At 50.5% G+C, this 16,965-nt stretch overlaps 1 protein-coding gene across 1 annotated transcript; it reads right to left on the reverse strand.

Moving 5' to 3' along the window:
* Window positions 1–11,894: 11,894 nt before the first annotated feature.
* Window positions 11,895–13,971, reverse strand: RHOV (ras homolog family member V). The gene is made up of 3 exons (XM_004751123.3): window positions 13,661–13,971; window positions 13,392–13,450; window positions 11,895–13,199 (listed from the first exon to the last, which is right to left on the reverse strand). The coding sequence occupies exons 1-3, from the start codon at window positions 13,866–13,868 to the stop codon at window positions 12,756–12,758; spliced, it is 711 nt and encodes a 236-aa protein (XP_004751180.1). The 5' UTR covers window positions 13,869–13,971; the 3' UTR covers window positions 11,895–12,755.
* Between the last annotated feature and the right edge of the window lie 2,994 nt (window positions 13,972–16,965).

The following is a 16,965-nucleotide window of genomic DNA, read 5'->3' on the forward strand; positions in this document are numbered from 1 at the left end:
ACCGGGTTCAAATCCTAACATGGCTCCTAGTCTTACCTAAGAGATACTTTTGGACTATAATAATTGCTGTACAGAAAAATAACATGGAGGAGCACCTGGGGGGCACAGTCAGTTGGGCATCCAGCTCTTGGTTTCAGCTCAGGTCATGACCTCAGGGTCATGGGATTGAGCTCAGCTTCAGGCTCCAAGCTTGGAATGGAGTCTACTTGGGTTTCTCTCTTACTCTCCCTCTGCCCCTCCTGCCCATGCTCTCTCTAAATCTTAAAACAAAACATGAAGATGCGAAAGGTTGGGGGTACAAATGATTGCAGGTAAGGGTACATATCTGACTCCTGGAAGTGTACAGCTCCATGAATTTCCATAACCACATGCATCCAGGAGGCAAGCACCCGGATCAGGAAGCAGAACCTTGGGCGCCTGGCGGGCTCGGTTGGTTAAGTGACTGCCTTCAGCTCAGGTCATGATCCTGGAGTCCCAGGATGGAGTCCTGCATCGAGCTTCCTGCTCAGCCGGGAGTCGGCTTCTCCCTTTGACCTCCCCCTCATGCTTGCCTGCTCGCTCTCTCAAATAAAATCTTTTTAAAAAGCAGAACTTTTCTAGCACCCCAGGATGAGCCTCCTTTTGACTGTTAACACACTACTATGTTCTTGTAACTGTCACGCACTCAACCTGGACCACATCCTACTTCTCAACTTTTGGCCGAATTGTTCTTCCCCAAAGGCTCCCACGCTCGCTCAGGTGGGAGACACCCCCTGAGCAGAGAGTGCTCCCTTCTCTCTGTCTCCTTATCTGTCTTCCCTCTAGGTTGTGAACTCCTGGAGACAACAGATGGTATCTTTGTAGTCTCGGGTCTCCATCACCCCACATCCCCTCCATGACCTTAGTAAATGGTAGTAGATAGACGGCAGGAGCAAGTCTCATTACTCTGGTGCCCCCCCATTTCAGAGGATATTGAATTTTGGCTTCCAATTCTGCCAGCCATTCATCTATCCTTCAAGACTCCAAATGGTTTCGGTTTCTCTAGTGCCCCTAGCCCTGGGGATAACCCCCATTATCCCTTGGATCTCTGCAGAACCTCCAAGGCTGAGGTGATGAATGACTCATGAAATTCTGTAGCCCAATGCCTCCAACAGTGATCAACGAAAAATAAATGCTTGTTTGTTGGACAGAAAGGAACATCCCCCTCTTAGGGAGGGGTGGAGATGAGGTGAGACGATGCCAGACAAAGTGCCATCTCCGGGGGTGCAGGGAGGATTCTGCCCGGTCAGCTCCGACAACGGGAAGAAGGAGCGCACAGGGGCCGCTAGGGGGCACTCTGACCACTATCAGGCGCTGTGTTTTCGCAGAAAGCGTTTGAGCAAGGGTACACAGTCCCAGGCAGGCAGCAGGTGTGGAACCACAAAAGCTGAGACACAGCCTCCACTCTTCTAGAACTTACACTAGAGCGCAAGCAAAAGGAATGCAAATACTGTTAGAAACAGATCGGTTCCCAAATCGCTTGTTTCGGTGACTTTCCCAGCCATCCTCTTTTCCATGACCACCCTTTCTCAGAACTTGCACATCTCCATTCCTTTGCACAGGCTGTTGCCCCTACTTCAAATGCCTTTCTCCCAGAAAGCCTCTACTCCTCAAAAAGTGTTTGCTGTTTCTCTAGCCAAAGCCCATTGCTGCCCTCTCCACTCTCCTGCATTGTACAGCTATTGTACAGCTCTGGGGCATGCGTGGCCCGTGGTAGTGTAGGTCTGCCCTCATCTGGAGGAGGCTCCTCTGGCAGGCCTGGGGATGGGCTTCTTCTTCTTCTTTTTTATAGTAAGTTCATTTATTTACGTGATCTCTATACGCAATACGGGGCTTGAGCTCACGACCATAAGATCAAGGGTCACATGCTCCTCTGAGCCAGTCAAGTGCCACAGGGATGGAGTCTTATTTACTTCAGTGTCCCCCATGCCAGGCCATGCTTGGCAATACAAAGTGTCTAACAAAAGGCTGTTGAATACAATGGAGGCTGGTCGAGCCCTGGAAATTAAGAGGGATGTTGAGAAATGGCTTCATGGGGGAGTTATAAAAAGAGATGAGCAGGCGGGTGTGGGTGTTTCAGGCACAACAAAGCATAGTGAGCAAAAGCCAGACAGTGAAGACCATGGGTCTCATTTTGACCAATGAGCTGCTCAATTTGACTCAAACCCTGAGAGGGAAAGCCAGGAGCCTGGTGGAGAGAGGCAATATTGGTGAATATGTTGGTGAAGACAGATTTGAGCCGGGGAAGGAACGATTCAAACTCAGCTTTAAGGAGTGGTTAGGTAAGCTGATCATATCACTAGAGGTCACACGATGGGAGAGGAAAAGAGGGAGAAAAGCCACACCAAGTAAATGAGGGTAACCTGTGTAAAGTACATTAGATGTGAAGGAAAGCTAATCGAAAAGTTCCATGCTATGGGGCGCCTGGGTGGCTCAGTGGGTTAAGACGCTGCCTTTGGCTCAGGTCATGATCTCAGGGTCCTGGGATCAAGTCCCACATCGGGCTCTCTGCTCAGTGGGGAGCCTGCTTCCCTCTCTCTCTCTCTCTCTCTCTGCCAGTCTCTCTACCTACCTGTGATCTCTCTCTGTCAAATAAATAAATAAATAAAATCTTAAAAAAAAAAAAAGAAAGAAAGAAAAGTTCCATGCTGGCAGCAAATCATGCTTAGATGCAAACAGCAGTTTAGCTTCTTTGATTAGTTACTAACATTTAAAGATTCAGGAAAATTCTTTTTTTTTTAATCTGCTTTTCTAGCTTTTTGTGAAAACTTTGGAGATTGGCAATCTGGGGCTCACATTCCTACAGCAAACCAGGCACTGAGTTTGGGTTCTCCTGAGCTGGGCAGACACTGAGCCATCCATAGCCTCTACCCAGCCCACCACTCCTGGCATTCATTCAACTTTGGGGCCCACATCATCTTATCCCCTCTAACCCAACATATGTTCCAATATTGGGGAGTTTTCTCTAAAATTTATTGATCCCAACAGTTCCAATAAACACTGACAAAACTGAATTGTTTCTCCTGAAATCATCCCTGCCCACTTAAAAAAAACAACCCTGAATCAGGAGTGGTTTGCCCTATTGTACAAGACCCCTCCTTTCCCCACCCATCTGCTATACTACAGCCTGGGAAGGCACTTTCCAGTTCCCCTTGGAGCGGGTGCTGTCAGTAGCCCTATCTGATAGTCCCAACCCCAGAAGTCCAGGCGGGGGGGAAGAAGGGGAGGCCGGTAGGGTCCAGAGTCTCCCACAGGGTCCCCCAGAACATCTGCCTTTTCTAACCCCCAACTACAGGGTCATCTGGGGGTTCCATCAGTGGATCCCGGAACCAAGATGACCAAGAAAATAAAGCAAGAAAGAAATCAAGAGGCTCCTTGTGGCAGAGTTTAAAAAGGGGTGCTATATGTTTAGAACAAAACTAAAAAAGGGTATTTAACCAAATGTTCCCTCTCATTGATAAAATTACAGGTGTTTTTTGTTTCCCTTTGGTCAGCCTGCATTTTCTACATTTTCTATAAGAAATGTCTATTGCTGGGGCGCCTGGGTGGCTCAGTGGGTTAAAGCCTCTTCCTTTGGCTCAGGTCCTGATCCCAGGGTCCTGGGATCGAGCCCCGCATCGGGCTCTCTGCTCCACAGGGAGCCTGCTTCCTCCTCTCTCTCTGCCTGCCTCTCTGCCTACCTGTGATCTCTGTCTGTTAAATAAATAAAATCTTTAAAAAAAAAAAAAAAAGAAATGTCTATTGCTTTTGTAATAAAAAGTTACTGGTTTGAAAAAGTATCCACGTATATTCCAGTAAGAAACAAACCTTCAGACCATGCCCCAAAACCATGATGGTTTGTGATGGGATGGAGACAGTGGGGAAGGAAAAGAGGAGAGAGCTTCTGAGATCTAGGGAAGGGAGAGACTGCAAGACTTGGAGTCTGGAGTATGAAAAGGGAGAAACTGAGTCAGCAGAGTCTGCAGGTTTTCTGTCCTGGGAGCCTAGGCGGGTGACACTGCTGCCCACAGAAACAGGGCTGTGTGGGCAGGGCAGTCTCGAGAGAATCATAAAGATGAGGGGCCCCCAGGTACCAGAATGAGACTGGTTTTATTGATTTTATCGTTGGTTACTTAGTTTTTGTTTGCTTATGCCTTGCCTTCCTGAGGAAGGATTTAAAAGCAGCTTAAAAGTCTCTATAAAGTATGAAATAACATGAGTATAAAGTAGGTGGAAGACAAAAAAGAGCATGAAGGAACATTTAAAAAGACCAGGTATAGGGGGGGACGCCTGGGTGGCTCAGTTGGTTAAGCAGCTGCCTTCGGCTCAGGTCATGATCCCAGGGTCCTGGGATCGAGTCCCACATCGGGCTCCTTGCCCTCCGCAGGGAGCCTGCTTCTCCCTCTGACTCTGCCTGCCATTCTGTCTGCCTATGCTCGCTCTCGCTCACTCTCTCTCTCTGACAGATAAATAAATAAAATCTTTAAAAAAAAAAAAAAAAAAACCAGGTATAGGGGGCCTGGGTGGCCCAGTCGGTTACACGTGTGCCTTCAGCTTAGGTCATGATCTCAGGGTCCTGGGATCCAGCCCCACATCAGGATCCCTGCTCAGTGGGGAGCCTGCTTCTCCCTCTCCCTCTGTCTACCTCTCTGCCTACTTGTGCTCTCTCTCTGTCAAATGAATAACAAGGCCAGGAACAAGGCAAAAACATACAAGTTTTGTAGTCTCTGGGCCACAGGCTCAGCTCTGCAAGTTTCCAGCTGTAGATGTGTCGGGGCAAGGGCCAAGCACTCCAGTTGGGAGGGTCTGGGCTCAGAGGAGAAGGCAGAGCTCCTGGATTTGGGAGTAGGCTGGGGAGGGGGACATGGAAGGGTGGGAGACTTTTGGGGGAGAAAAAACACTCTGAACCCTGAGACAGAGCCTTTGCTTAGAAGGAGAGGACCCAGAGGAGTAGTGGTTAGAGAGGTGGTTGGAGTTGGGGGGCGGGAGACCCGGAAGAGAGCAGTTCAAAGGTGAAGAGTTTCAAAGCCCACCAGGGTCGGGAAGGAGCCAAATGAGGAGAGGAGCCAGGTGGAAACCTGAGGAAGGTGGGGAGTGGAGGTGAGGGCAGGGGCGGGGACAGTTGCAGGTGTAGTGAGGACTGGGGGCAAGAGCCACTTTCCATAGGCAGCTGTGGGAGGAAGAGAGGACTGTGCCAGGTTTTAAACATGGAGAGAGAGGCCCAAGGTACAGGGCGAATCAAACACTGCAGGCGTGCAACAGATTCTTTTTTTTTTTTTTTAAGTTTTTATTTATTTATTTATTTGATAGAGATCTCACAAGCAGGCAGAGAGGCAGGCAGAGAGGCTGGCAGAGAGAAAGGAAGAAGCAGGCTCCCCACTAAGCAGAGAGCCCGATGCGGGGCTCGATCCCAGGACCCTGGGATCATGACTCGAGCTGAAGGCAGAGGCTTTAACCCACTGAGCCACCCAGGTGCCCCTTTTTTTTTTTTTTAAGATTTTTATTTATTTATTTGACAGAGAAAGATCACAAGTAGGCAGAGAGGCAGGCAGAGATCGAGAGAGGGAAGCAGGCTCCCCGCTGAGCAGAGAGCCTGATGTAGGACTGATCCCAGGACCCTGAGATCATGACCCGAGCCGAAGGCAGCGGCTTAACCCACTGAGCTACCCAGGCGCCCCAGTTCAACAGATTCTACTACTGACTCCCTAACTCATTTGCGGTTGTCTTCCTAGCGGATTTTCTCTGACCCCCTTCCCTTCTCCCATGTGATCCCTTTTGCAACCAGTGTAGGACTTGAGTTCATCAGACTGACCAGGATCTGTCTGTGACCCTCAAAGAGAAGTCCATCATAGTCTATGGAAAGTAAAGGACTAGACGACAAGATCCTTTCTATCCCCTAAACCATGATGCTGGCCTCTGATTATAGACTTGGGATCCCTGAGTGCAGAGTGGAGGGGGGTTGTCAGAGTCAAGTTATTGAGGCCCAGAGAGGGGCAGGGACTGGTGCAAGGTCATGCAGCCAGTGGTGGAGGACAGAGCGAAGCCAGTATTCCTGAGCCCCAAACTTTTTGCTCTAACATCATTTTCTCCAGATGATGAGACTCCTGGCTTCAGTTTTTGTCCTTTCTCTGGAAGTGGGACAAAGGAGCCAGGAGCCAGGCCAAGAAGTTGTCAGGGCTGGTCCCAGGCCCCAGAATGCTGGGAACCCAAGGTCCACACCCATGTAAACATGGGCCAGCACTGATACCTCTTGCTTGGTTCTCAATAGCTTCCTCCAAATCAGCTCCCCACTATTATCTTGATTATCCCCACAGGTCCCCTGGGAGCCAGGGAGGGGCAGAAAGTATTAACCCCACTTCACAACAAAGAGAAACTCAGACAAGGAGGAAGGCAGTAATTTGCCCAAAGTTGCCCAGCAAGTCAGGATGGGGCTGAAACAGGAGCGCGCATGGGAGATGGGGTCGTCAGCAGAGCATATGATCCATTGGGCAGGGGTGGGGTGGTGCCCCAGGATCCAAGGGTCCCCTGTCTCACTAGGACAGAGGTCTCTCTGCTTGCTCCCCAACTGCCTCAGAGTACTGGAGAGGGGAAGCAGATGGGCAGAAGCCGCAGAACATGGCCACAGGTCAGAGGGAGGAAGCCGTCGTGGGTCAGGTGTCCTTGGGTGGGGTCTGTGCTGGCTGATTTTCCACCAGCTTCAAGGGGCCCAGGGAACTTCTATGCCCCCACTGGGCCCAAGGGCCCCCCTGACATCCCTCATTGCCAAGGGGCCAGGGAGTCATCTGCACACCTGGGGAGAGAGGCAGACTGATGCAGGTGAGGGTCAAGGAGGCCCTCTTTGCTGATGACAACCACGGGCTCTGCCTTCCAAAGGGATCACAAGTCGGATGACCATAAGGACAGTGACTAATAGAGCTCCCTTCAATCTCAAAAATATCCTGAACCTGACAATGAATTTCATGGTCATTCCAATTATGGGACAAATCCTCTGTTCAATGGAGAAAGCCTTGAAAATATTACACAAGGAGAACAGGCCTGGTTCAGTGCTGACTTCTTTCCCCCACATCCTACCTCCAGCCCTGTCTCCCTCTGCCCCACTCCCCAGCCCTGGACAACTGAGTCTGTCCCAGAAACCACAACTCCCAGCCCCGCCCTCTAAGAGAATCATTTCTAGAGCTAACGGGGCAGAAACCTAGAGCCCTAGGTGGCTCCCTAGAAAGAGGCCTGGACCCAGGGTTAAGAAACCCAGGTCCAAGGCCCAGCTCAGGCTTCACCTTAATCAGGGGGCTCTGTGCTTCGGTCTTTTCATCTGTAAATTGGAGCTAAGGAGAAGTTCAGTTGTAAGAACAGCAGGTGATCCCGGAGGAGATAAGGCCACCCGGGCATTGCAGCAATGTGAGGCAGAAAGCTGTGATTCCCGGGGACAGCCAGCGCTGCCCAGGAAGTCACTCCCTGCTGTTGCCACAGGGTGACTCATGGGGCCCCTCGGCGGGCTGAGTCGTGCTCCCTATGGTGGATCTGGCCCAGGTCCAAGGAGGGCGCTGACAGTGCGGCCCTGCTGGGAGCCCGGTCTCCTGGCAGCCACATACGGTGGGCAGGTCTGACCTGGGAGAGCCGCGGTTACCGACTGCCTGGGGCCTGGGCTGGTTGCAAAAGGGGCTGGTGTTCCTGACGCAGTCTGCTTTCGGTCTCACTCACTCTCCCAAGCCGGTTCCCAGGAGAACGGGGGAACTCGGGGAGGGTGCGTCACCCCCGCCCTGGGCACCTCTGTGCTCCCAGGGGGAAAGCAAGCCAGGCACACCTCCTTTCGCGTGCACACACACTCACACGACAGCCCAGGCCCAGTATGCTCGCCAGGCACAAGGAAGCACACAGAGAGAGACCCCCTCACAGATCCACACAGTGCGCACAGACGTGTAGACACACAGCCCCCCAGGAACTTGGCCTAACCTACACGTGCACACCCAGACACACACGCAGATTTGTGTACAATACACACTCGTAACGCCAGATACCATGTGGGTGCATGGACATGCACATCCAGAGCTGTACACATCTTGCATAAAGAGAGACGCCTACATGGACAGACACAGACACACAGACTTGCACATATATGGAATTATTCAGAGCTTTGCCCAAAGACAATACCCACTTTCAATATGCAAGAGCAAAAACAGGGACTAACGCAGGGAAATGCGCGTGACCACAGATACACAACATACATACACCTTGTCATCACTTAGTATTTATTGTGCACCCGCAATCTGCTGGTCATCCTCCCACAGAAAGATATACCCCCCCCCCACACACACACACACACACGAGTCAGACAGACACAGAAACCCAAGCTCTTTCTGAAGAGCCACTTGGAATTCTACGGGGTCCAATCTCCAAACCAAAGAGAAACTGTTTTTCTGTAGAGGGCCAACCCATGATGGAAAAAAAAAAATCAAATGTCAACGTAGTATCATTTATAATAGAAGGGAAAAAAAAGTTAGAGGAAAACAACCTCAATGCTCCCAATTTGGGGTCTGGTTGAGAAATTATGGTCAGGGTGAAATAGTAGAAATAGTAAGCAAATATTCACATACGGTTACATGCCCTCTATGTCCTATGTAGGGCCCACAATCCAGAGATCAAGGGCTGCATGCTCTACCAAGTGAGGCAGCCAGGCACCCCCGTTAAAATTTTAAATGGAGGGAAAAAAACCCAAAATACAAATTTCATATACAGCATGATCACAAAAACAATTTCAAATATGTGCATAGAAGGACAGGCTGGAAGGAAGTACATCAAAATGCTACTATTGGGGCACCCTGGTGGCTCAGTTGTTAAGCGTCTGCCTTTGGCTCAGGTCATAATCCTGGGGTCCTGGGATTGAGATCACACTGGGCTCCTTCCTCAGTGGGGAGCCTGCTTCTCCCTCACTCATTCCCTCTGTTTGTGTTCACTCTCTTGCTGTGTCTCTCTCTCTATCAAATAAATAAATGAAAAATCTTCTAATTATCCTATGAGTATCTATTATGGGAAAAAAGAAACATTTTAAAAGTCAGCTAAGGTTTGGTTATACAGACATTAAAAACAATTTACATCCATCAGGCCACGTAAGAATGTAGATGTAAGAAACATAAAATTTTATCTGATAAACATAATCAATATCCTTTTAAACTTAGAATCAAGAATGGAGAGGTGGCAGGGCACCTGGGTGGCTCAGTGGGTTAAGCTTCTGCCTTTGGCTCAGGTCATGATCTCAGGGTCCTGGGATCAAGCCCTGCATGGGGCTCTCTGCTCAGAGGGGAGCCTGCTCCCCTCTCTCCCTCTGCCTGCTTCTCTGCCTACTTGTGATCTCTGTCAAATAAATAAATAAAATCTTAAAAAAAAAAAGAGAGAGAGAGAGAGAATGGAGAGGTGGGAAAAAAGGCAAAGGCAAGAAAGAGGTAGGTTATTCTAGACAGAAACAGAAGCAGAGCAAATCAGTGGGTTTGGAACCAGAAGAAAATCCCACCTGTCCAGCATGGGCTTAGGCTTGGTCTCTCCAAGGGCCTTTCCAGCAAGCCATTGCTCTCAGGCTTATCTCCAGGCTTCAGTGGCACATATCTGGAGCTGAACTTGAGCCTCAGGATCCCCTCCAGGGCTCACTGGTTGGTTTTTTATCTTAAGCCCTTAAGGGCCAACAGCAGACATTGCCGGAGCCCAAGTCCCTTTGGGAGCACAAGGGCATGAAGAGGACTTTCTACTTCGCTGGGGAGATGCGATCTGAGTAAGTGACCAAATTCAGAGTGTCCTCCAAGTACCAAGAGAGCAATGTGGACACTAATACAAGTAAGAGACCCTTTCTGGAAAGGGGGAGTATGGAAAAATGCTTAGAAGAGAAACAGGGCATGGGTGGTATTTTGCAAACTAGAGGACTTGGCAAAACAAAGACTTGAGAGTCAGAAGTCAAAAAATAATCGGAGATCAGGGAGTGGAATCACTGGAACCAGCTGGCCTGGTCCGGGTTTGTGTGGGATTTCAGAAGTCCTGGAATTCTAAAATGAGGGCCTGGGAGTTCACTGCTGGCCCCTGAGAGCTGGGAATAGTCCTGAGTCAGAGAGGCACCAGAGGGAAAGCAGCAGGGTCAGGGATGAGGAGGGCAAGGCAGACAAAGGCGCGGGCCAGGCTTGGTGACCTAGCAAAGCCTGGTCATCCATAGTGGTATGGATGTGTTGAGACCATCAGAGAATCAGGGAAGAAGCTGGGCGGCGGGGGGAGCCTTAGAGATGGCCTTTAGACTTCCGTACCCTACTCGCAGCACCTCTAAGACCTCCCAGAAGAAGTCTGACAACCTCTCATCCAGAATCCTGAGTCTTATTTTGCAAATGAGGAAACTGAGGCACACAGAAGGGAAATTATTTGCCTAAGGCTACGGTTGATGGCAGAGTTTGAAGGTGTGGGGGGTAGTGTGATGGGCTGGGTTGGGGTAAAAGAAGCTGTGGAGCTGGGGTGTGAGACACATCCCCATCCCCCACCCCTTCTACTCCCCCTCATCCCCGCCTGCCCTGGAGCAGCTCCAGCACCCCCCTGAGGGGCAAGGGGACAAAGGGAAAGACAAGATAGCAGGAGCTCTGGGGGATGGGTACTGGTGGGACCGGTGCTGGACAGTCTTGGCTAAAATCTAAATTTGGAGATTATCTCGGGTTTCACTTGGCTAGGATTTCTGTCCCTCAGCCCTGCTCTTTCTCATACTCCGGCAGCTGTTACTTCCTGCAGAGGCTGCTGGGCTGGGATAGGGCTCGCACTCACCCAGCCTGCCAGTTGCCTAGCAGGTGTCCCAGGTGTGCCTTAGAAATAGCTCTCCAAAAGAATAACATTTACCCATGGACATACAGAACTCGAGTTCCCAGAGTACTCTTATAGCTGCTTGGTAGTAATATCTCACTTGAGATTTTACCTTTTTTCTCTGGGACTCCCTTTCCTTATGGTTAAAATAAAGTGTGTTTTTTCCTCCAAGCTGCCCTTTAAAGTTCCTTCCAGCTCCAATTCCAAGGAATGTTCACTGGATCCCTGCTCCTCTCCAAGTTGTCACCCAACAAACCCTCACTCCACAGGATTTCTGGGACCAAACTTGTATTTCAATTATTTTTTTAAAAAAGATTTTATTTATTTGACAGAGAGAGAGAGATCACAAGTAGGCAGAGAAGCAGGCAGAGAAAGAGAGGGAAGCAGGCTCCCCACTGAGAGCCCAATGGGGGGGGGGGCTCGGGGCTCGATCCCAGGACCCTGAGATCATGACCCCTGCCCCTGCCTAAAGCAGAGGCTTAACCCACTGAACCCCTCTATTTAAATGATTGACAACTGGCACCTTGGTCCTTCTGCGGACTGAATGCGAAGATCAAAGACTAGGTCCAATCACCTTGACCCAGAGTTTGACCAGTGGTTGAGCTTTAGACTGTAAAGAGTCCCTTCATGCTCAGGCTCTGAAGCATGTGGTCCCCCACCCCAAGACCTTGTGGACAGTTGGAAGGATCAGAGCAAGGAGGTTTAGAGGGCCCAGCATTGCTGGAGAGCCCGAGCGCTGAGGGAGGTGCTCTAGAAAGGAGGGGCAGAGGGGCGGGGCAACACCCGCTTGGTGAGGTCATGGGAAAGCAGCTCTGGCGCTGATACCTGGGGAAACCCGTTCCTAGGCTGCTTCCCACGCTAGCTCTCCTGGGAACCAGCTAAGCCCCAAGCGGGGAGCCCCAGACCTGCCCCCCCCAGTCCAGTTCCCATCACACTGTCTCATCTAGTCCAGCCCCCACCTATCAGTTTGGCCTCAGACCTTCAGTGCCCAACCTATCTATCCTGGCTGCTGGGCCTTGAAGAGGGCTCTGAGAGGGCAATGGGCAGACAGCTTCAGGAAATGACACAGAGACAGCAGCTTCAGAAACCTAAGACTTTATTTGTAGACTCTGTACCGTCCTACCTTCTAGGCTGTGGCCTTAGAGAAAAGTGACCCCAGCCCCTTCCTCCTCTAGGCTCTAGGTCGCAGCTCCTCCCCCTCCTCTTGCTGGGCCTTGCCTCTCACTTCCTGCCCAGCTCCTGGCCCAGCCAGTTTGGGCAGTGCCTAGGGAGCCCTGAGTCCCAGTTCTTCCCAGGGACCAGCCCTGCCCTCCCGGGCCCTGGGGGCAGAGGGCAGCCCAGGTGTCAGCCTTACTCTTCAGCTGCCCCACTTTTCTGCTCTCCTTGCTCTTCCTTCTTCCAAACCTAGCCCTCTGACCTGCCTCCTCACCGTACTGCCTCCTGTCCCAAGGCTCCAAGACCTCACTTTCAGCTCCCCTCTCTGTCTCTCCTTGACTTCTTACCCAGTCCATCCCAAACTTCTCTCCAAATCAGGGCTGGACACCCTCCTGCCCTCCAAAATGCCTGGCTCTTCCTCTCCCGCTGTGCCAAGGTGGGGACCACCATAGGGGGTCCTAATTCAGCCAGGCTGACCTGGGGGCTCATGATAAGAAACTGGGAATCGGATCCCAAAATGCTTGGAGGTGACGTGGCTGGCACTGTTAAGACCAGCCCACGAAAATGAAAGTGCTGGGATTTGATTTCTCTGTCACCCTGACCAAAGAAATCCAAATCAGAGCCCCTCACCTATTAGAGCAGGCAGTTGGAGGCCTATGTCCTCAGTGTTCAGATGGAACTGAGTCCCATGGGGTGGCCTGGCCCTGCCAGCATCCCCCCTCAAAGGCCCCAGTTTCCAGAAGTCTGTGGGCTTATGCCTACTACTCCCTAGCCACCGAGGCTCTTCAAACAAAGCAAAAGAACTTCTTCCAGCGGCAGCGGGAGAGAGTACGCACACCTTTGGCATTCAGTTTCTTCTCCAACCGGGCTTTATGTTCAATGGCGCTGAGAATAGCCGAGTCAAACACCTCTTTCAAGTTCTTCTGCGTCAAAGCGGAGCACTCAAGGTAGCAGGAGGCTCGGATTTTCTCTGCTAGACCCTGAGCCTGGGGTTGGGGCACGGGGCCCTCCCGGCCCCCCTGGTCCAACTGAATCAGTACATTGACATCGTCCCTCAGGTCGGCCTGCGTACCCACCAGCAGCACGGGTGCCTGGGGGTTGTGAGTGCGGATCTCCGGCAGCCATTTCTCTGTGATGTTCTGGAAAGAGCTGGGCTGCACCACGCTGAAGCAGGCCAAGAAGACATCGGTATCCGGGTAGCAGAGAGAGCGAAGGCGGTCAAAGTCTTCCTAGGATGGGAAGGCCTGATCATTAGCAGCATTATTCCCTGCCACAGGTATTGGGAATCTGATTGTCACCGGGGTTGCAGACCTGAGAGTCAGAAGGGCCCAAGACCTTCTCCATTCCTTATCCATCTAGGGTCCTCCCAGGCTCCAGCCCACCTTCTCCCAGTCCATTAGGGGTCGCCCCCAGCTCCTCACCTGTCCCGCTGTGTCCCAGAGCTCAATGCGCACCGGCGCTCCATCCACCAGGACTTGCACTATAGGGTCAGGGAGGGGTGCGGTGGCGGGGGGGCGGCGAGTTAGGAAGAGCGTCCAGAACCCCACCAGACCTCACCAGCGCCACCTCTGGGCTTTCTCCCGCCTCCCTCCCGGGGGACTCCCTTGCCCTCCCGGCCCTGAGCTGGCCCCGGCCGACGAGTGCACAACCCTATTCCCAACCACGCGGCCGCCGGGGCCGTTGAACGTACCGGAGAAGGTGTCCAGCGCTGTGGGCCGGTAGCGCGCGGGGTATCCATTGCAGGTGTAGCTGACGATGAGGCTGCTCTTACCCACGGCGCCGTCGCCCACCAGCACACACTTGATACCCAGCTCCGGGGGCGCGCTGCCCCGCCGCGGGGGAGGGGTCGGGGCCCGGAGCGGGGACGACTCGGCCTCGCTCAGCTCCCGCGGGGGCATGGCCCGCTCCGGGGACAGCCCGGGACCAGGCTCCGCTGCGCTCCGGAAAGCAGGTGCCGCAGCCCACCTCCGACTGAGTCAGCCAAGGCCCGGCGCGCTGGCCCGCCGCTAACCCCGGGTATATGTGGGGCCCCGCCCACCTCATCTGCATGTCCCGAGCGGCCTCGAACCCCGCCCACCCGCCAGGCCTCCAGCCGCGCCTTGCGCCGCAGTGCACCCCATGAGGCCAGGCAATCACAAACGCCGGGAGGAAGGGAGGCAGGACGAAAACTGGAGCTCAGGGAATCGCAGGTGCAAAGACAAAGAATCGCCAAAATGAGGCAGATCGAGGTATCCTGGCGGAGAACGCTATCCAGGATTTATTGTTAAGAGGAAGAAGCAAGTTGTAGCACACACAATACAGCCTGTTCAAATTAAACCTTTGTTGAAAATAAAAAAACCTAGATATATGTTTGCACGAGTATGAAAGTCTGGATAATAATTTTCTTAATTAACGAATGATTTTTTTAAAATGTATACACCATGGCGGCCCCTGGCTGGTTCAGTCCTTAGAGCATTCAATTCTTGATCTCAGGAATGTAATGGGTTACTTACAGATTATTTCAAAATAAAATCTTAAAAAAAAATACAGATCATAAAGAGAAGATAAACTCAAGCATGAATACATCAAGCAGGAATTTACTGTAGTCCCAGGGAAGAGCTCCCTCTAGATTAGGCCTGGAGGCAGGTCTTAAACACCTTCACTATATTCTGCTAAAGGAATTCGGGGTGCTGGAGAATCTAGCTGAAGAGGATCTCTAAGGACAGTTCTCCATTTGAGTATTTTCCAAATCCCCAAAGTCCCTAATACTATCTTCATCATCATCATCACAAACACATAGTAATTTACCTCTTTGTTGACGCTGTTCTGGGCCACCCACTGTCCTTTACAGAAGGGGTTAGTGAGACCATATATGCCAGGTAGCTCTAGGAAGGTCACCCAAGAGAGCTAATTTCATTTCTATTTTGCAGCCGTACCAAGTGACATCAGGCCCAGAATCCTTTCTCTGAATTCCAAGATAGTCTTTCATCTCAGCCTGTATGAAGATCATTAAAAACACCTCGTTCTTGAGTTGTTGCAGGGAGAATGTTGGGAGGGGAGGAGGCAATGAACATTAAAGAAAAGAGATAATCCCCCCAAAAAAGAAAAGCAAAGAGATAATCTTATTTCTTATTACTACCAATAGTATAAAAATCCACAAATCCAAATCTCGAAATCTCGTTGAAAAAGTGTCAGGATCCCTGATTTTTATTTTTTCTTCCTTCCTTCCTTGTCAAGAATTGAGGACAACACCTAGAAAGTTGCTGATTTAACCATTAAAATCTTGACTATGGGAAATGGTAGGATCCTGTCCAATATCCACTTCTATATCCTAATGTCTCCCTCCTACATTCCCTACATCCAAATATCTGGGGATCCTAATAATCCCTGATTATAGACCCAAAGACTTCTCAGACATATCCACCTATATTTATTCATCTAGCAGATGAAAGAGGCCCCAAAGTGTTGTCTTACCACTGTATCCCCCAGGAGGTCCAAAAGCTGTTCTTTTTGCTATCCAGGAAAAGGAGACAAGAATGGGGATTTGAAAAGACAGGTAAACCAGGAGACCCGTCCTAGTATTCCTAGTTCTTCCACTCATTAGCTTTGTGACTTCTCAGAAATTCCTTGATCCGGCTTAGCATTATAAAATGACAAGTGAAAAAAAAATTAAAATAAAATAAATGACAGGTGAAGCCTGTTTATTTTTGAAAACCTTTCTAGTGCTAGCAATCTGTGATTCAGTGAACCAGGTGTCAGGGACAAAATTACTACACACACACGTGGGGGCTCTTCTTCACAGAACTCTTGTCCTTTTGCCCAAGTTTTAATAATAGTTTAATTGTAGCTATAAATTTGAGGGTAATCTTGTTTAATCCTTTCTGCAGGAATGAAGGGTATATAAAAATAATACACAAATGGGGGAAGGTGTCTGCCGGCGTGAAAGCCCTGACTGGGCCTGACAGGCCCCATGGGTGGGGACACTTTCTGACCTAGGTCCCTCTGTCTGAGCTGGTTTAAGGACAGTCTTGCCAGCAAGAAGGGGAGGGTGGAGACAACCCTGGGAGCTGGTGAGTCACCTGTTTCTCAGCTAAGGACTTGCCATTGTAGCAGCTACAGCTGGCAAAGTCCCCTCCTAATGGTGGGTTGAGTCTTACTCCTGCCTTCCCCACAACCCGGACAGATTGTCCATCCTAACCTCCAGTCAGACATTTGCTAAGATTTAAACTTGACCCTAACATTCTCTCTAGAGAAATGTTTGATTCAAGGGCTGGGGCAGGAAATATACAAGATGAGCCAGGAACATTCTGTGGTACAGAGAGTAAGGACGCCCTAAACGCAAGAAAGGGAAGATGGAGGCACATCAAACAGACACCAAACCAACTAACTGAAAGAGTTTCCAAAGGCCAAATCTGGAACAAGTTGAGCAACAAAATTAAGACATATTGGATTATGACCCAAAGAATAACATAAATATCCACAAGGCTATTCTGATATAAATAAACGATTGAGTACCTAAATCAATAGGCCATCATAGACAAATTTCCCATGGAGAATTCCAAATAATATGTGTAGAACCAGGAAGAGGAACATAACCCCCAACTCCTTAAGAGTGGGGCTGTGCGTAGTGCCTTTCTTCCAAGGAGGACGGTATGAAAAAAGTGGAGGGGGAATGAATAACTTCACAGTGGAGAATCCTGATGAACTCTCCCTCAACCCGGTGATCAAGATGAAGATCAACATTGATAAGTCAAGTTGATAGTTATGTACGCTTGATATGATGTAATGAGAATGGCATTTTTCCTCTGTAGTCTTCCCTACTAGAACCGAGGTCTAATCATGAGAACAACGTCAGGAAAGTTCCATCTGAGGGGCACCTGGGTGGTTTAGTTGGTTAGGCGTCTACCTTCAGCTCAGGTCATGATCCCAGGGTCCTGGGATTGAGTCCCGAAACAGGTTCCATGCTCAGCAAAGAGCCTGCTTCTCCTTCTCCCTCTCCCTGCCACTCTGCCTACT

This window comes from Mustela putorius, unplaced genomic scaffold (genome assembly GCF_011764305.1).
Source record: "Mustela putorius furo isolate JIRA1106 unplaced genomic scaffold, ASM1176430v1.1 tig00003898_pilon_pilon_pilon, whole genome shotgun sequence".
Classification (NCBI taxonomy): Eukaryota; Metazoa; Chordata; class Mammalia; order Carnivora; family Mustelidae; genus Mustela; species Mustela putorius.